This window comes from Balaenoptera physalus, assembly GCF_965194825.1.
Source record: "Balaenoptera physalus genome assembly, chromosome: 10".
In the NCBI taxonomy this organism is placed as follows: Eukaryota; Metazoa; Chordata; class Mammalia; order Artiodactyla; family Balaenopteridae; genus Balaenoptera; species Balaenoptera physalus.
Genome location: NC_138889.1, coordinates 106,600,809 through 106,617,991, shown reverse-complemented (window position 1 = coordinate 106,617,991; position 17,183 = coordinate 106,600,809). Strand labels below are relative to the sequence as shown.

Sequence of the window (17,183 nt, the reverse complement as noted above, 5' to 3'; positions counted from 1 at the left end):
CACCCCGCCCCGCCCCGCCCCGCGCCGCCCCGCGCCGGCTCCGCAGCTCGCGCCCGCCCGGCGCCGGGCCATGGCGCTGCTGCAGAATGTGTCGCTGCAGGATCCGCGGGACCGCTTCGAGCTGCTGCAGCGCGTGGGGGCCGGGACCTATGGCGACGTCTACAAGGTGCGCCGGGCGGCGGGACGGGCGGGAGAGAGGAGAGGAGGGTACGCGCTCCGCGCCCTGCTGCGGGATCCGGCCCCCAGCCCCGCCCCTCCTCATCTCGCTTCACCCCCTCCGCCCCTGCAGGCCCGCGACACGGTCACGTCCGAACTGGCCGCGGTCAAGATAGTCAAGCTAGACCCAGGTGAGGGCCCGGAGCCAGGGCCTCAGCGCTGGAGGGAGGGCAGAGGGCCGCAGAGCGGGCGCGGTGTGAGAGTTGACATTTCCGAGACCCCCTGAGAGGCAGGCCCCGGGAGGTACTGTCCGCGGGCACCTGTCTGCCCTGGAGAGGGGAGGCACTCTGTGCCCATTTTGCAGATGGGGGCATTGAGTTAAGGCGGCCCCCTTCATGATGCCCTGTGTTTCCCAGGGGACGACATCAGCTCCCTTCAGCAGGAAATCACCATCCTGCGTGAGTGCCGCCACCCCAATGTGGTGGCCTATATTGGCAGCTACCTCAGGTGAGGCTGCTTTATCCCCTTGCCTGCCCCCAGGCAGCCCCCATATGGCTCTGCCATGTGCCCACCCCAGCTCTGTGTCACCCCAGGAATGACCGCTTGTGGATCTGCATGGAGTTCTGCGGAGGGGGATCCCTGCAGGAGATTTACCACGGTGAGGGCCAGGACTCCAGGCCACAGAGGGTCACAGCCTTCTTCCCATCCCCACCGCAACACAGGGCAAGAGGGGAGAGCTGGGGCCCTGGATTTGGGCCCCTCTCCACTTCTCACTAGCTGTGTGACCTTGAGAGAAATGCTATCCTTTTCTGGGCTGTATATCACAGTCTTATGTCGGGAGGGGATGTGGCCAACTCCCCTTTCACCAGCAATGCCTGCTGCTTACCCCACACAGGGTGGAGCCTGGGAGGGTCAACATATCCCCCCAGACCCCCCTGCCAGCCCTTGCCCCTCCCATTTCAGCCACCGGGCCCCTGGAGGAACGGCAGATTGCCTATGTCTGCCGAGAGGCACTGAAGGTAGCTGGGCCCATAGGGCTACTTACACCCCCAGTTCCCTGGAGCAGGGCAGGGAGCCCAGCTGGCCAGTGTGTGTGTTGGGGGGTGGGGTGGGTGGATTGCTCAGGCAAAGGTGCCTGAGGGGCTGTGGGTCCTGGGGGGAAGGGGCCCCAGCCGTGTTGCCGGAAGCAGCCCATTTCCCTTTTGGCTCAGTCATTTCCTGTTTGGGGAGAGGGGAGGAGGAAGCAGCTTGGGTGGGGGGCCCCCGTCCTGAGAGGGGGTTCAGGAGAGGTGGGATATACTGGGTAGCTGCTCTCAGGGGCTCCTCTTCGTCCCCAGGGGCTGCACCACTTGCATTCTCAGGGGAAGATCCACAGAGACATCAAGGTAGGGGTCTGGCCAAGGGCATCGTGGGAGGGAGGAGGAGGCTCTCGGGGGCACCAGACGGGATTCTCTCTCCTCCATTCCCACAGGGAGCCAACCTTCTCCTCACCCTCCAGGGAGATGTCAAGCTGGGTCAGTACCCTGGGGACATAATCAGGGTGAGGGTTCTATGGGAGCTCCTGGAGTCTTAGAGCCTACTTTCAAGTGCAGCTTGTCCTTGAGCAAGTCATTTTACCACTTGAGCCTCAGTTTCCCCATTTAGAAAGTGGAACAGTTCTCCCTTCCTGTTAGAAGTTGGATGTGGTTGGGTCCGTAGGGAGTCTAACATGGGACCGGGCAGGTGGTCATGGAGGGAAGGTGCTTGACCCCTCCCAGGAGGGGACCTGGCCTTGCCTTGTGCCTGGGGCAGTTGTGGCTGAACCTGGGCTGCCTATTTTCTGAGCCCTGCCAGGTGCATCCTGAGTCTGAGCCCTGGACGTGGGTGGGGAGTGGCAGCCAGAGGTCGAATGAGAGCAGCTCTTTCTCCCTGCAGCTGACTTTGGGGTGTCAGGCGAGCTGACGGCATCTGTGGCGAAGAGGAGGTCTTTCATTGGGACTCCATACTGGTGAGGCTGCACCTCTGGCTGAGGGGGTGGGGGCCACAGTGGGGCACCCGGCCATCTCATCTGTGACCCCGCCTCTAGGATGGCCCCGGAGGTGGCCGCCGTGGAGCGCAAAGGTGGCTACAATGAGCTGTGTGACATCTGGGCCCTGGGCATCACCGCCATCGAGCTGGGCGAGCTGCAGCCCCCTCTCTTCCACCTGCACCCCATGAGGTCAGCTGAATACTTGCCCCTTGCCTGACCCCAAGAGCCCTGTGACCCTCGACCCCTGACCTGTGGTCTCCATAGGGCCTTGATGCTGATGTCAAAGAGCAGCTTCCAGCCGCCGAAGCTGAGAGACAAGACTCGCTGGTGAGGGCCCACATCCCTTGCTGGGGCCCCCTTTTCAGCCCAGCCCCATGGGGGCGGAGGAGCCTTCTGCCACCCCCCGGGGTGCAGCCTCAAGGGCCCTGCCCTCTCTGGGCCTCCACAGACCATCCGCAGGAGGGGCCTGGGCCCTGCTTCTGGGCTGGGGACCAGTGTGGACAAAGAAGGGCAGATGGTTGATGATGGAGGCGCTGCCGGGTCGCAATAGCAGTGTTGCTCAGGCCAGCTGCCCTCGGCCTCAGGCTGGCTCCTTCCTGGGCAGGCCCAGCAGACTCCTCTGGAGCAGTGGCAGGATGGCCTGCCTGAGGGCTAACCTGGGCCTGCGGGTGGGGTCTCTTGTACCCACTAGGACCCAGTATTTCCATCACTTCCTCAAGCTTGCCTTGACCAAGAACCCCAAGAAGAGGCCAACAGCAGAGAAGCTCCTGCAGGTGGGAGGTAGAGGGGTGGGGCAGGGGGCTCGATGCTCAGAAGCAGGGACCCGGAGGCCAGGGACCAACCTGCACCCCCTCCATCCTCCAGCACCCCTTCACGACCCAGCAGTTGCCTCGGGCTCTCCTCACACAGCTGTTGGACAAGGCCAATGACCCCCACCTGGGAACCCCCTCCCCAGAAGACTGTGACCTGGAGGTAAGTGAGAGCAGCTGGGGACTGGGTCTTGGCCTGGCCTGGTCATAAGGCATGCAGAGATGACAGAAGTCAAGGTCCCTTCAGCTTGTATGTTTCCAGCACATGGAGCTTCAGTCTGGTCGCGCCCACCCGTTAGGAATCTTCCCTGAGCTGGTTTGCCTCCTTGTCGCCCCCCTGTGATAGGTTCTTGCCCTTGGCCCAGCATGACCGTGACCCTAGTTAAGCCATCTTCTGCTTTCTCTGTGATCTTTGGCGAGTTACTTGCCTCTCTGTGCTGGTTTTCTCATCTGTGAAACGAGGGTGCCATTTAATCTCGCAATAATCTCAGGGCGTTTTCGTGAAAACAAACACATCAGTGTGTGTAAAGCAGCTCAAGGAGTACCTGGTGTGAGGTGGGCGTGGACACGTGTCCACTGTCTGTGTTCTCTCGTAGACTTACGACATGTTTCCCGACACCATTCACTCCCGGGGGCAGCATGGCCCAGCCGAGAGAACCCCCTCGGAGATCCAGTGTGAGTCTGCTTTGGCGGGGGGCTGTGTGGACTGGGGGGCTGTGCGTGTGGATTTGGTGTGAGTTTCGGGGTCGGTCCTGAGGCTCTGGCCCCCTAACCCCTGGATCTGGGCCCTCCAGTTCACCAGGTGAAATTTGGCGCCCCACGAAGGAAGGAAACAGACCCACTGAACGAGCCGGTGAGGGGCTGGCGGCGTGGCAGGGTGGGGCGCAGGGCTGGGCTGGGGAGCTGTGCGGGTGACCGAGCACCGCAAACTCAGGAGCCTTGCAGCAACAGCAGCCTGGCCCTCGGGCCCGGGAGAGCTGTCCAAGCAGGCCTGTCCGCCCAGGGACCCGGAAGCCTGGGGGCTCCTTCCTGGCGCAGGTTGTTTTGGACAGTCGGCTGGGGGTGGCAGGGTGACCACGCCTTTCTAAAACGTGGGCCTGTCACTCGTCTGAGGACGCCCCCGCCCCCTTCGGCACGTCCTTCTCTGCCTCGGTCGCTGTGCCTGCTGGGCTGGCGGACTCACCATCTCTGCTCTCTCGCTGTCTCTCCTTATCGGCATCTCTCTTCACCCCCACGATCTCAGTCCCTCCCTGCCCTTCTCTCTCACTGTCTCTCTGTCTCCTTCTCTCTCGTTGTTTGTCTGTTTGGCCCTTTTTCACACTTTCTCGGCCTCTTGTTGTCTCTCTCACAGTCTTCTTGCTTGTTACCGATCTCACTTTCCATCTCTGTCTGTCTGCCATCTCTCTCTCCCACAATCTCTCCAGCACTCTCTCATGTTGCCTGTCTGTCTCTCTGCCTCCCTCCCGGTCTTTCTGACTCGGTTTCCCCACAGTGGGAAGAGGAGTGGACGCTGCTGGGAAAGGAGGAGCTGAGCGCGTGAGTGAGGGGGAGGGAAGCTGTGGGGCGGGGGGCGGCAGGAGGAAAGGCTGACCTCTGATCCCTTCCCCTCCTACCCAGGAGCCTGCTGCAGTCAGTCCAGGAGGCCCTGGAGGAAAGGTGAGGGGCCAGGGCCCGGAGCAGGTGGGGGCCAGCTGGGCTCAGGACCCAGTCACATCTCACACCTCGTCTCCCTCTGATTTGTCCCCAACAGGAGCCTGACCATCCGGCCAGCCTTGGAACTCAAGGTACGGAGAGAAGGGGAGCGGGGGATGGGGATGGGGGGCAGTGCGATAGCGGGTGCAGTTGGAGTGGGGGTAAGTTACAGGGTCCCCTGCTAACAGCTGGGCTGGGTTCCCTGACCCTCCTGCCAGGAGCTGGACTCCCCAGATGACACCATAGGAACCATCAAGAGGGCCCCGTTCTTGGAGCCATCCCCCACTGAGCCTCCAGCTGAGGACCTTCAATCCAGCCTCCCAGGTGAGCCCCAGGCTCGGGGGACCAGGAGGCGGGCCCTGGGAGGTAGAGGGTGGTCCAGGACCGGAATTCATGGCAAGTCTGTGCCTGCAGGAACCGCACCTCCACCTCTCCCAGGCCCTGACAGCCCCCCACTGCTCTCCACTGCCTGGGCCACCATGAAGCACCGGGAAGATCATGAGGTGAGGCGGTGCTGTAGCGGGGGTCGGGGAGATGGGAGGCTGGGGCTGTGGCCCTGACTCCTTTCTTCCCTCCCAGAGGTCATCCTGCCATGGGCTCCCCCCGACCCCCAAGGTGCACGTAAGTGTTTGCGCATGGCTCCACCTCCGCACCGCCTGCTGCCCCACCGCCTGCGGCTTCCCCCGCCCCGTCCCCCCCCACCTAGTGCTTCATCAGCCTCTCGCCTCCTCTCCAGATGGGTGCCTGCTTCTCCAAGGTCTTCAATGGCTGCCCCCTGCGGATCCACGCTGCTGTCACCTGGGTTCACCCTGTCACCCGGGGTAGGCCAGGGGCAGGGAAGAAGCAGGAGCCTGGGAATCCCCAGCTTGGGCCAGGGGACGTGGCTGACCTCTGACCCCATACCCAAACCTGCAGACCAGTTCCTGGTGGTGGGGGCCGAGGAAGGCATCTACACCCTCAACCTGCATGAACTGCATGAGGATACGCTGGAGAAGGTGAGGCCCGGCTGGCGGGGGAGGGCCGAGGGCCTTGGGCGTCTGGGGTGCTGACCCCTGTCCATCTATGGCTCTGTGGCCTCCAGCTGATTTCGCACCGCTGCGCCTGGCTCTACTGCGTGAACAACGTGCTGCTGTCACTCTCAGGTACAGTTGGGGCAGGTGGGGGCAGGGCCAGCGCCCCACCCACCAACACTCTCTGAGCCCCTCTCCCCTCCGTCCCATCCCTCTGCAGGGAAATCCACGCACATCTGGGCCCACGACCTCCCAGGCTTGTTTGAGCAGCGGCGGCTACAGCAACAGGTCCCCCTCTCCATCCCCACCAATCGCCTCACTCAGCGCATCATCCCCAGGTCAGGGACCCTGGGGAGCCTGGCCCTGCGGGGATGAGGGAGGAGGGAGAGGCAAAGGGACAGAGCCAGGGCTGGAATGCAGCCTTTCCCGGTACTGAGACTGTTGGGATCTGAGACACGTCACTTGGCCTCTCTGAGGCCCGGTTTCCTCATAGGTCAATACAGTTGGTAGCCTCCCCTCCGCCTGCACCCAGGCCTGTCGGGAGAGAAGGAGACAGGGCATGTGAACGTGCCTGGCAAGCTCTGGGAGCTGCGGTGGGTAGGCTGTGGGGCAAATGTTTCCTGAGAACCTACTATGCGCCAGGTCTTAGGCTGGGCTTAGGGATGACAAATCAAATGAGTTCTTGACAGTCAGCTCCGGGGACTGAGGTGCGCCAGAGGGAGAGCTGGAAGGGGTGGGGAGGCCTCAGAGAGGCCAGGCGAGCTCGCGGAGTTTGACAGAGCGTTGGGGGTCTTCCAGGCAGATGAGTTAGGGAACAGCCTTCTAGCAGTGGGAGGAACAAGTGTGAATTCTCGTAGGCGATCGGGGGAGTTAAAAGGTGTTTGGCCCGAGCTAGGAGGGGGGAGCAGCCCAAGAGGAAGCTGCACAGGTGGCAGAGCCCTGCCGTTGACGCCAGGCCCAGGATCTGGGCTTTGTCTGCCTGGCAGCGGACCTGGAGCATCTTAGAAGGGTCCCTCTGTACATCAATCAGGATTCTTCCTGTTGCAGGTGATTCAACTCGCTGGCTTAAGGACAAAAGGGAATTTAACGGCTCGTGTAGGAGTAGGGTCAGCTGCATGCCCAGCTGGATCCAGGCTTAAATGGCATCTTCAGGCATCTTCCTGCATCTCCTGGCTCTGTTTTCCTCTTGTCACCTTCATTCTCATGCAGGCTTTCTTGTCCAGTGATGGCTGCCTGCAGGTCCAGGCCAGCGTTCCACTAGCTAACAACCCAGTGGAATTGGAACCTCTGTTTCCAAGTAATGCCCACAAAAGTCCAGGGCCAGTTCTCACTGGCCTAGCCTAGGTCCATGCCTACCCCCGGGCTGGTCACTGTGGAAGGGGATGAGGAGCCAGGGCCCAGGCCTGCGTCCCGTGCCGTCTCCTGGAGCTGGGGGAAGGAGAGGGGGGCTTGTCTGGGCAGATGCAACCAGGAGCGTCTGTTGGCCACTCTGGTGACAGTGGGAAGGATGAATGGAGGGGGAGGCTGACGAGAGGGCCTGGAAAGGAGGCCGGTGTAGTGACCCCAGGCAGCGTGAGAACTAGATGGACTCCAGCAATATTTAGGAAGTGGGATTGACAGGATTTGGGGACTAATCAGAGTGAGCTGGAGGGAAAGGGAGGGACTGGGAGACCCCCAGAGAGCAGACTGTGTGGTGCGTTTATGGGGCAGTAGAGTCCCTCATTCAGCCATTCAGCACCTAGCATGCGCCAGGCAGTGTCCTGGGCGTGAGATACACCTGGGAACTGGAGACCCTCATATTCCCCAGACTCTCCTGTTGAGACAGACGACAGTGGACATGAGAAGGAGTCTATGCGGTGGTGACACAGAGGGGAAAGTGCCCCGTGGAGAAGAGCAGGGTGGTCAGGAAGGACCTCGCTGAGAAGGTGCTTTTTGAGCAAGGACTCGGAGGGGTTGATAGAGCAAGTCCTGAGGGTATCTGGGGGGCTGGAGCCGGCCTGCCTGTATGAGGAACAACAAGGAGGCCAGTGAGTCCAGATGGATGGAGTGAGAGAGAGCTGGCCTCCGAGGGCTCTGTAGCCACAGTGAGGGCTTTGCCCCTGACTCAGAGCAGCCTGAGGGCCACTGCAGAGGAGTGGCGTGACTGAGGTTTTCACGGGTCACTCTGGCTGCTGCGCTGGGAGGAGACTGGAGGGGACACGGGCGGATGCGGAGACCCGTCAGGAGGCTGTGGCACCATCAGGTGGGACGTGATGGCGGCTTGGGCCAGGGAGGCCGTGAAGGAGGAGAAAAGCGGTCAGAGTCCAGTTTTATTTTGAAAGCTGAACCAACAGGATTTCCGGACAGTTGGTGGATGGAAGAGAAAGAGGAGTCAAGGATGACTCCAAGGTTTTGGCCTAGACAATGGGAAGGATGGCGCTGTCATCAGCTGTGGGTGGAGCAGAATTCAGTGTTGTCACTTGGAGTTTGAAATGTGCAAGTGGGACCTCAGCCCTTGGCGTGGGCTGGGGGGTGGGGGATGGCACTGAGTTCTGAGGGGGGAGGTGGGCCGTGGGCTTAGACATCGTCATGACCAGGTGGGTGGTGGAAGCCGGTGGGGAGGGCGGGGGAGGCCGGGCCGTGGGGAGATGAGGGGCCCAGGGCCATTATTCAGTGGGCTCGCTTGAGGACCACATCGGGAGCCCCGTGGCCTTGGGGCTTCCTGACCTCAGTCCCAAGCCAACCTCTGCTTTGGCCCAGGACCTGCAGGAAACAGGCCCATTACAGGCCCAAGTCACAGGCAGCTTTGGGCGTGTGTTTGGGAAATCACAGTATCACAGCAGAGATCTCGAATTGTTGGGAAAAAAAACAAAAAATATCCGCCTCTGTCCCATCTGAAGGCCAGCTGGGAAAGAGAGTGGAAGGAACAAGGAGAGAGAGAAGAGTGAGGACAGAGGCGGAGAGAGAGGTGCTGGCTTCCTTGGCGGGGCCCACATCCCAGCAGAGGGTGCAGACAGGGCTGGGTCACTGGGAGGAGGTGGCAGGGCTGCTGACATGTAGCCCTGTTCCCCAGAGAAAGAAACAGGTTTGGAAGGTCCCCTGAGGGTTTGGGGGACAGCCAGTAACCAAATGAGGGACCCCACTTCTCCCTCGGCACCAAGGTGAGCCACCCACTGGCCACCCCATGGAATAGCCTGAGCTGAAGCAGGAGAGGGCAGGGCGTTTGCCGTTTTGTGAGTCTTCATCTCCTCCGCCCGGCTTGCTCATCTGTGACTTGCAGCGTGTCGGGTGGGGACTGGCCCTGAGTGCTCTGGCCGCCGGAGGAGCTGGAGGCTGCATTAGCTTGCTGCCCTCCCACACCCTCGTTTTCTCAGTTATTTCTTTACTTACACCCTGCCTTTGCCTAAAAAGTATTTTCGATGACTGGAAATAGGTGGGAAAGTAATAATAACGGGATGAGAAAAGTTAGCCTTTTGTGAGGGCACCTGATGTGCCAGACTCTGCTGCAAGCTCCTCCCCTGAGTTAACTTATTTAGGCCTCACTGCGACCCTGTGAGGGGGGTACCACGGTTATCCCCAGGCTGCAGGTGAAGCAGCTGAGGCCCGGAGAGGTTAAGTCCCAAGGGTACTACAGGTGAAGCTGCAGATGAAGCAGGTGAAGCAGTCGAGGCCCGGAGAGGTTCAGTGCCCTGCCCCAAGTCGCACGGTGAGAGGTAGCTCTGTGATCCAAACCCCTGGACTGGACGTACACGCTCCAGGCTGTATAGGGGGTGCTGGAGCCACGAGCACTGCGTCACATCCTGCTCAATTCACAGCTTCATGGCTCCTCGGATACTCGGGCCAGGGGCTTGACCTCTCTGAGCCTCGGTCTGCCACCTGTGAGGCGGGGAAGGTGTTAGTACCCGCCCCTTAGGGCTCTGCAGGGGGCCTCGCCCAGGGTGGCACCCGTGACGCCTGCCCTGGTTGCCACCCCACAGGCGCTTTGCCCTGTCCACCAAGATTCCTGACACCAAAGGCTGCCTGCAGTGTCGCGTGGGTAAGAGCTGGGCGAGGTGGGCGGGGCTGGGTGGGTGCGGGTGGGCACAGCCCCGGGCCCACCACCCCCTCTCTCGCAGTGCGGAATCCCCACACAGGCAGCACCTTCCTGCTGGCCGCGCTGCCCACCAGTCTGCTTCTGCTGCAGTGGTATGAGCCGCTGCAGAAGTTCCTGCTGCTGAAGGTGCGGGGCCGGTGGGGGGACCCCCGGGCGGGTGGCAGGGTTTCTGGGAGGAGAAATGGAGACCTGAGCGCCCCTGCTGCCCCCAGAACTTCTCCAGCCCCTTGCCCAGCCCAGCAAGGATGCTGGAGCCGCTGGTGCTGGATGGGAAGGAGCTACCGCAGGTGTGCGTGGGGGCCGAGGGCCCCGAGGGGCCCGGCTGCCGCGTCCTGTTCCACGTCCTGCCGCTGGAGGCTGGCCTGACGCCGGACGTCCTCCTCCCACCCGGTGAGCTGGAGGGCCAGGCTGCTGTATGTGAGTGTGTGTGTGAGTGTGTGCATGTGCATGTGATATATATATAGAGAGAGGGAGAGGGTGAGGAAGAGGGAGAGGGAGAGGGAGAAGTTCCTCACAGCTTACGGCGCCACGGAGACCTTGGGGACCCGAAGCTCCCAGCCTCTCTTCAGCTCAGCAGCTAAGAAAACCTGACCAACCCTGCAGGGGCTGCAGGGACAGAGCCAAGCTGGGGAAGGCGGGTGCCAGAGGCCTCCATTCTGAGCAAGGAAGCAGGACACTGGGTGTTGGGACAGCTCAGGGGAGCGGAGTGAGTGGCAGTGGGTAAAGAAAGGGGAAGGTGCCCTGGACCAAGTCCTTGCGGTGGCCCAGACCGCCAGCCAGGGGTCTCATGGGATTTTACTCTTGATCTTCACAATGGCCCTGCAAGGTAGGCATCGTCATGCCTGGGTTACAGATGAGGAAACTGAGGCCCAGAGATTCGAGGTCACACAGTGACCGAGTCATGAAGCCTGGCTCTCCTGACTGCAGAGCCCCTGCCCTCCCAAGCCTCCCTGGGCCTCAGCCCTGCCCCTTGCGATGGGTCACTTTGCTGCCAAACATCAGTTCCCCTGCTGTGCAGTGAGACTGGCCATCGTGACCCCACCCGGCTGTTGTGCAATGCACTTGTGGTGAAAGCTGGCTGATGCACACCTCCAGCTTTTCCTCTTGGGGCCAGAGTGGGGCTGGTGGCTCAGCCAGGCCGTGTCTCCCTTCTCTGCCTGCAGAGGGGCTTCCGGGCTCAGCCCAGCAGGTGATCCAGGTGGACAGGGACACAGTCCTAGTCTGCTTTGACCGTGAGTGTTCCTGGTATCAGGGCTGGGGGCTGGAAGCGGGTGGTGAGGGAGGCCAGGTGGGTCTGTCTCCCCAGAAGGGAGCCACCCCGCCCCGCCCACCAGCCCGCCCCCTGTGCAGGCTGCGTGAGGATCGTCAACCTGCTGGGCGAGCCCACGGCGACGCTGGCGCCTGTGCTGACCTTTGACTTCCCCATTGAGACTGTGGGTGAGTGAGCAGACAGAGGTGGGGGCGGGAGTATCCCTGGCCTGGGGCACATGATGTGGCCGCGGGGCCCGGGGCTGGCAGCGGGACAAGGAGGCAGGTCCCCCAGCCCCTCCGGAGAGCCATCCTGCTCAGCTGCGGCCCAGTCTGTGAGGACCTCTGTGGCCCAGACCCGGGCCCAGGCCGTAGCTGGGGGAGCCAGTGTCCTCAGGGCAGGTGCAGGGCTGATGGCCGCCTGGCCCCTCCTAGTGTGTCTGCAGGACAGCGTGCTGGCCTTCTGGAGCCACGGGATGCAAGGCCGCAGCCTGGACACTAATGAGGTGAGTGAGACGCAGGAACCTGGTGGCTCCCCACCCAGTTGTCCCCACCTTTTAGGAGAGGACCCGCTGGCGTGGCCTCAGTGCCCCTTTTCTTCCCAGGTGACCCAGGAGATCACAGACGAGACAAGGATCTTCCGAGTGCTTGGGGCCCACAGGTAGGACACGGTGCCCCGGCCTCCCCTTCAGACGCTCTCCAGGCCAGGTGGAGGTGCCCAAGTGTCTTCCCACCTTGCTCACCTCCGGTTCTCTCCCCTCCAGAGACATCATCCTTGAGAGCATTCCCACCGGCAAGCCGGGGGCTCACAGCAACCTCTACATTCTCACAGGCCATCAGAACAGTTACTGAGCCAGCGGGCCGGCCTGGCCAGGGGCATCCCCCGCCCGCCCCAGGCCTTAGCGGCAGTTCTTTTAGGCAGAGGGGCCCCTCCCAGATCAGAGGAGCCCAGGCCCCGGCTCTGCTGGTCTGAAGGGCAGAAATCCTGAGAAGAGTTTGGGGGCTGGGGAGGGTAGGGGTGCCTACCCCACACCTCTGCAATAACTGGACCAGAGGAAGCTGCTGTCACCTCCCCCTCCCTGGCGGGCAGCCAGTCCCCAGTGCCCCCTGGCAGGGGCCCTGGGCTGGTTGGGGGCGGGCCCGGGGCTATCCATTCCATTTGGTTCCACATTTCCTTTCCACTCTTCCTGCCAAGAGCCTGCCCCTGTGCTGTCCTGGGGAACATGGTATTTAAAAGAGAGACTATATTGGTATTAAAGCCGGTTTGATTTTATTCCACTGGTTCCTCTGGTTTGGGGGGAGCTGAGCCCACCTGCCCCATCTCCCTCTACCTCTCCCTCCAGCACACCTTTCTTTCTGTAGCACCAGGTGCTGTGGATATAACATGGAAGGGAGGCCACCAGTGTTCTGGTGGCTCTCTCATGGGGAGCCAGGCAGAGGTGAGGGGGAGGCCATGGCCCCCCGTGGCATCTCAGGGTCGCTGTGTCTTCCTGGGCTCCCTTGCTCAGGATGAGCCCTCAGCCTTGCAGTGTGAGGTCTCTTTTGTGGCCAAGGAGTCATGCAGATGGGCCGGGGGAGGCACTAAACGAGGGACTCATCCGAGCAGCCCTGTCTCGTATATACGAGATCTCACCAGGTAGCCTATGGAGAGGCCCGCCAAGGGCTGCTCCACCCAGCCCCGAGAGGCTGCAGCCTTTGGAGACAGCCTGCCCTGACCTGTAGCCCCCACCCAGGCCTGGGGCTGCCTCCCGGCCTCCCACCTGCTGCCTGGATATCAGTTGCTCTGTCAGGCCAGGATTCCTGAACGTGGGTGTGCTCACCACGCTAGACTCTGGGAAGATTAGCCTGTGTCCATTTAACAGGAATTCCCACAGGGTCTCTTCAGTGCCCATCCCTGGGCTCCCAGAGGGGTCCCTACCAAGATGTGGACCAGCCCCCAGTGAGGGGAGCTGTCCTTGCTGGAGCCTGCATCTCGAGGGCACGTTCGTCCACCCGTTGCTGGCCTTGTGCTTTGCATCGTCATTCTCCCACATTTCCCTCTTAGCGGGCTCCACGCCCCCAGGCCAGGGAGCCCCCTGTGGCCCCAGGCACTGACCAGGCTGCTCTTGACCAGAGCCTTTGGACAGGTGAGGCCAAGGAGGCAGGATGACAGCTGGCCTTAAAGGAGGGGTCAGTTGCACAGACAGGACCAGAGCTGCGGAGGGTGGGAAGGCCTGAGTCTGGGGGAGGAGCTTGAGCAAAGGTCCAGGGTCAGTTTGGCCCGATCATCTCCCTTCTGATGTTCAAGGCAAGTGTTTGAATAAGAACTCTACACCTGGTGGGCTGTTGGTAAATACTTGATAAATGAATGAAATGATAAGTGGGTGTGTGCTGGGTAGATGGCATGCCAGTCCCCAGTGCTCCTGGCAGGGGACCCCGGGTGATCTCATGGTTGTCATATTGTCCCCTTTTCCACCCTTCAGCAGAGCTCTGACTGCTCTCTTAGAGACAAGGGAGGGTTTTGAAATGGGGAGTCAGATCGGGGGCAGAGACACAGCTCCTGTGAACCAGGCATGCACGCCTGTGTTCCCCCTGAGACCCAAAGGAAGGAAAGAGGCACCTTCCAAGTTCTGAAGGTTTGTCTGCACCAGCCTGGGGAGGGGGGGCATTTGATGGGCCAGATGGAGGGGGTGACTGGGATATGATTCCTAACTTCGTTTTTCCAGATTTCTTAGCAGAGGTGCAGGATTAAGGAGTGCCGGGGGTGGGGAGGTGAGCTCCTGCTCCTTGGACAGAGACCCCTGAGCCTTGACCCCAGGTACTGGGAGAGGACTTTCAGCCCATGGAGCAGCAGGCGGCAGACAGTGCCACCTTGTGGCAGGTTGCCCCAACACTCTAAAGGAGGGTTGGGGGGTGTCAGAATGTAATGTGCCAAAGCAGGGGTGCCTGGGAGAAGCAGGGGCCCCTGATAAAATATTTGCTGCCAGCAAAGTCTGGCCACCAGCCGAAGAAAGGCCAAGAAGCCAGGGAATATGCACTGAAAGACCAAAATTGTTATTTTATCTGTGTGTTTTTAAATAGGTAGCCCTTGGCCATAGGTACACAATTTTTTTAAAAATACAAAGTAAATACAATGAGAAGTCTCCTATTCAGGTCCCAGTTTCTTATAAACCTTCTGGAAGTACTTATGCATATTTAAGCAGCAATGGTATGCTTTAGTCTTCCCTGTTTCTTACATACACGGTAATAAATTCCACACACTGTTCTAATCTTGCCCTTTAAAATCTGTCCTGGAGGGAATTCCCTGGCGGTCCAGTGGTTAGGACTCCACGCTTTCACTGCCCAGGGCCCGGGTTCGATCCCTACTTGGGATACTAAGATCCCGCAAGCTGAGTGAGTGGCCAAAAAAAAAAAAAAAAAATCTGTCCTTGAGAGCTTTCCATGATCAGTGCCTCCCACTTTGTTCTTTTATAGCTAGTGGTATTCCACTGTATGGGTTTCCCATAACTAATGTGAATTAACTGTAGTTAGATCCCTATTGATGGAAATTTCAGTTGTTTCTACTAGTTTGCTATTACAAATGATGCAGCAATAAATACTCTTATGCCAGTGTCACTGTGTACGTATTCAAGTGTCCCGTAGGATAAATTCCTGGAAATGGCCTTGCTGGGTCAGAGCTGGCTGTCTTTGTCCTTGTGACAGCTACTGTCACACTGCCGTCCCTGGGCAGAAGCCTCTGGGATGGGTCAGATCAGCCTCCGTTAGCCATTCCGTGGGTAAGAGGAAGAGGCTAGGGCACCCCAGGATGTTCGGGTAGCTGGCCCATAGCCGAGTCAAGTGAGGGTCAAGGTGAGAGGTGACAACCAGAATGTGTGCTTCAAGACAGCAGGGCATCGGCCGTGCTCACAGCGGTATGTCCAGTGCCTGGTCACTGCCTGGTGCACAGAAGGCCCTCAATCATGCTTTCTGAGTGAAGGAATGAGCGTGATATTGTGAAGAGGAGGCCCTAGAGTTGGGCCCCTGGACTGGGTGAGCTTGCTGAGCTGTGTTTTCCCCAGGTAGACCATGTCCTGTCTATCTGCAGGGTATAGGGAGGATTGGAAGTATTGTAGTACACAGAATGCAGTGACACAGATGAATCATAGAGATGTAATGCTGAGTGAAAACAGCAAATTGCATAAAATGACACACAGTGTGATAGCAAAAATAAGCAAAACTAAACCATCTATTGTTTGGTGATTTAAGCACATGTGATAAAACTCTTAGGAGATCGAGGGAAGAAAAAGCACAAAATTCACATGATGGCCCCTGTGAGGGGAGTGGGAATGGGGTAAGGAAGGATCCCAGGAATTTGCAAAGGTGTTGGTGATACCTTGGTTCTCAGGCTGGGTGGTGGGTTCATGAGCATTCGATTTATAGCTCAGTTCCTAATGCACATAAGGTTCCACACAGCCTTTTGTATGTATCAAATACTATGTGAGGGAATTCCCTGGTGGTCCAGTGGTTAGGACTCCGTGCCTCCACTGCAGGGCGCACTGGTTCACTTCCTGATCTGGGAACTAAGATCCCCCATGCCACGCTGCACAGCCAAAAAAAAAAGTAAGAAAACGTAAGTTTAGATATTTTAAAGTAAGCACTTAAAAAAACTGTAATCGGGCTTCCCTGGTGGCGCAGTGGTTGAGAATCTGCCTGCCAATGCAGGGGACATGGGTTCGAGCCCTGCTCTGGGAAGATCCCACATGCCGCGGAGCAGCTAGGCCCGTGAGCCACAACTACTGAGCCCGCGCGTCTGGAGCCTGTGCTCCGCAACAAGAGAGGCCGCGATAGTGAGAGGCCCACGCACCACGATGAAGAGTGGCCCCCGCTTGCCGCAACTAGAGAAAGCCCTCGCACAGAAACGAAGACCCAACACAGCCAGAAATAAATAAATAAATCACTAAAAATTAAAAAAACAAAACAAAACAAAAAAACTCTGTAATGGCTTAAAAAACAAAACCAAAAAGGCAACATAATCCTTTCCCAGATGATAAAATCAAGTGGAGATAATGAAATCAATGTTCCAGTGACAAACTATGGGCAGGTCCCTCTGTAGCTGCTTTCTTCTGTTGCTTCTTTTAAAACAGCTTTACTGAGGTATAATTGGCACACAATGAACTGCATATATTAAAAATGTACTATTTGATGACTTTCACACATATACACCAGTGAAACCATTATTGCAATCAAGATAAACATATCCATCACCCCCAAAGCTTCTTCCTCTTTCTAATCAGGGCCTCCTGCTCCTCCTTGCCTCCCCATCCCGAAGTAACCACTGATCTGTTTTCTGTCACTATAGATGAATTTGCATTTTTCAGAATTTATATAAATAGAATCATATTGTATGTATTCCTTTTTTTATTTGGCTTCTTTCACTAAGCATCATTATTTTGAGGTTCATCCATGTTGTTGCATGTATTAATGGTCATTCCTTTTATTGCCAAGTAGTATTCCATCATATGGATATACCACCGTTTGTTTAGCTAGTTGCCTGTTGATACACATTTGGGCTGTTTCCAGTTTTGGACTATTTATTACAAATAAAGTTGCTATGAACATTCACGTACATGTCTTTGTGTGGATATATACTTTCATTTCTCTTGAGTAAATGCTTTCTAGTGGAAGGGCTGGGTCATATGGTAGGTGTTGTTTCATTTTTTTTTCTCTTTTTTTCTTTTTTGTTTAATTCTAATTAAAAAAAATATTATTTTAAATCTTGTTTCACTTTTTAAGAAACTACCAAGCTGTGTTCCAAAGTGGTTGTACCAGTTTGCATTCCCATCGGCAGGGTCGTTGAGTTCTAGCTCCTCCAAGTCCTTGCGAGCACTTGGTATTGTCAGTCTTGTTTAATTTTAGCCACTCAAACACATATGTAGTGGTATTTCATAGTGGTTTTAATTTGTATTTCCTTCATGACTAATGATGTGGAGCATCTTTTCCTGTGCTTATTTACCATCTACAGGTACACCTCAGAGGTACTGCGGGGTCTGTTCCAGGCCACCACAATAAAGGGAGTCCCGTGAATTTTTTGGTTTTCCAGTGCATGTGAAAGTTACGTTTACACTATACCATAGTCTATAAAGTGTGCAATAGCATTATGTCTTTAATAAATATACACACCTTAACTAAAAAATACTTTATTGTTAAAAAAATTGCTAACCATCATCTGA

General features: G+C 57.9%; 1 protein-coding gene and 1 long non-coding RNA gene across 9 annotated transcripts in view; one reads left to right on the top strand and one right to left on the bottom strand.

The window, feature by feature from the left end:
• Positions 1 to 17,183, bottom strand: part of LOC309668086 — a 217,791-nt gene that overhangs the window by 69,541 nt on the left and 131,067 nt on the right. The gene's annotated exons all lie outside the window — the stretch shown is intronic.
• On the top strand, positions 6 to 12,268 carry MAP4K2 (mitogen-activated protein kinase kinase kinase kinase 2). 8 transcript variants are annotated; one of them, XM_082477332.1, is made up of 32 exons: positions 15 to 166; positions 290 to 347; positions 573 to 663; positions 750 to 814; positions 1,120 to 1,175; positions 1,494 to 1,541; positions 1,628 to 1,670; positions 2,071 to 2,143; positions 2,222 to 2,353; positions 2,429 to 2,491; positions 2,856 to 2,937; positions 3,029 to 3,136; positions 3,570 to 3,648; positions 3,768 to 3,826; positions 4,466 to 4,509; positions 4,591 to 4,629; positions 4,724 to 4,757; positions 4,884 to 4,989; positions 5,080 to 5,168; positions 5,245 to 5,286; positions 5,402 to 5,486; positions 5,581 to 5,660; positions 5,747 to 5,807; positions 5,896 to 6,013; positions 9,632 to 9,690; positions 9,770 to 9,873; positions 9,960 to 10,137; positions 10,911 to 10,979; positions 11,098 to 11,184; positions 11,431 to 11,501; positions 11,601 to 11,656; positions 11,760 to 12,268. In XM_082477332.1, exons 1-32 carry the CDS (start codon positions 71 to 73, stop codon positions 11,845 to 11,847), a joined length of 2,463 nt encoding a protein of 820 aa, XP_082333458.1. In that variant the 5' UTR covers positions 15 to 70; the 3' UTR covers positions 11,848 to 12,268. The 8 variants fall into 8 exon arrangements, with proteins under 8 accessions (XP_082333463.1, XP_082333465.1, XP_082333459.1 ...); XM_082477333.1 differs by lacking the exon at positions 1,120 to 1,175 and having other exon boundaries at positions 13 to 166; positions 1,628 to 1,696; XM_082477334.1 differs by lacking the exon at positions 1,494 to 1,541 and having other exon boundaries at positions 14 to 166; positions 1,655 to 1,670.

Excerpts from the sequence above, each read along its gene's own strand:
- MAP4K2 (XM_082477332.1), top strand. The coding sequence starts at position 71 with ATGGCGCTGCTGCAGAATGTGTCGCTGCAGGATCCGCGGGACCGCTTC. Across the intron at positions 3,137-3,569 it reads CAGAAGACTGTGACCTGGAG|ACTTACGACATGTTTCCCGA; the intron begins GTAAGTGAGAGC and ends GTTCTCTCGTAG. Across the intron at positions 6,014-9,631 it reads ACTCAGCGCATCATCCCCAG|GCGCTTTGCCCTGTCCACCA; the intron begins GTCAGGGACCCT and ends GCCACCCCACAG.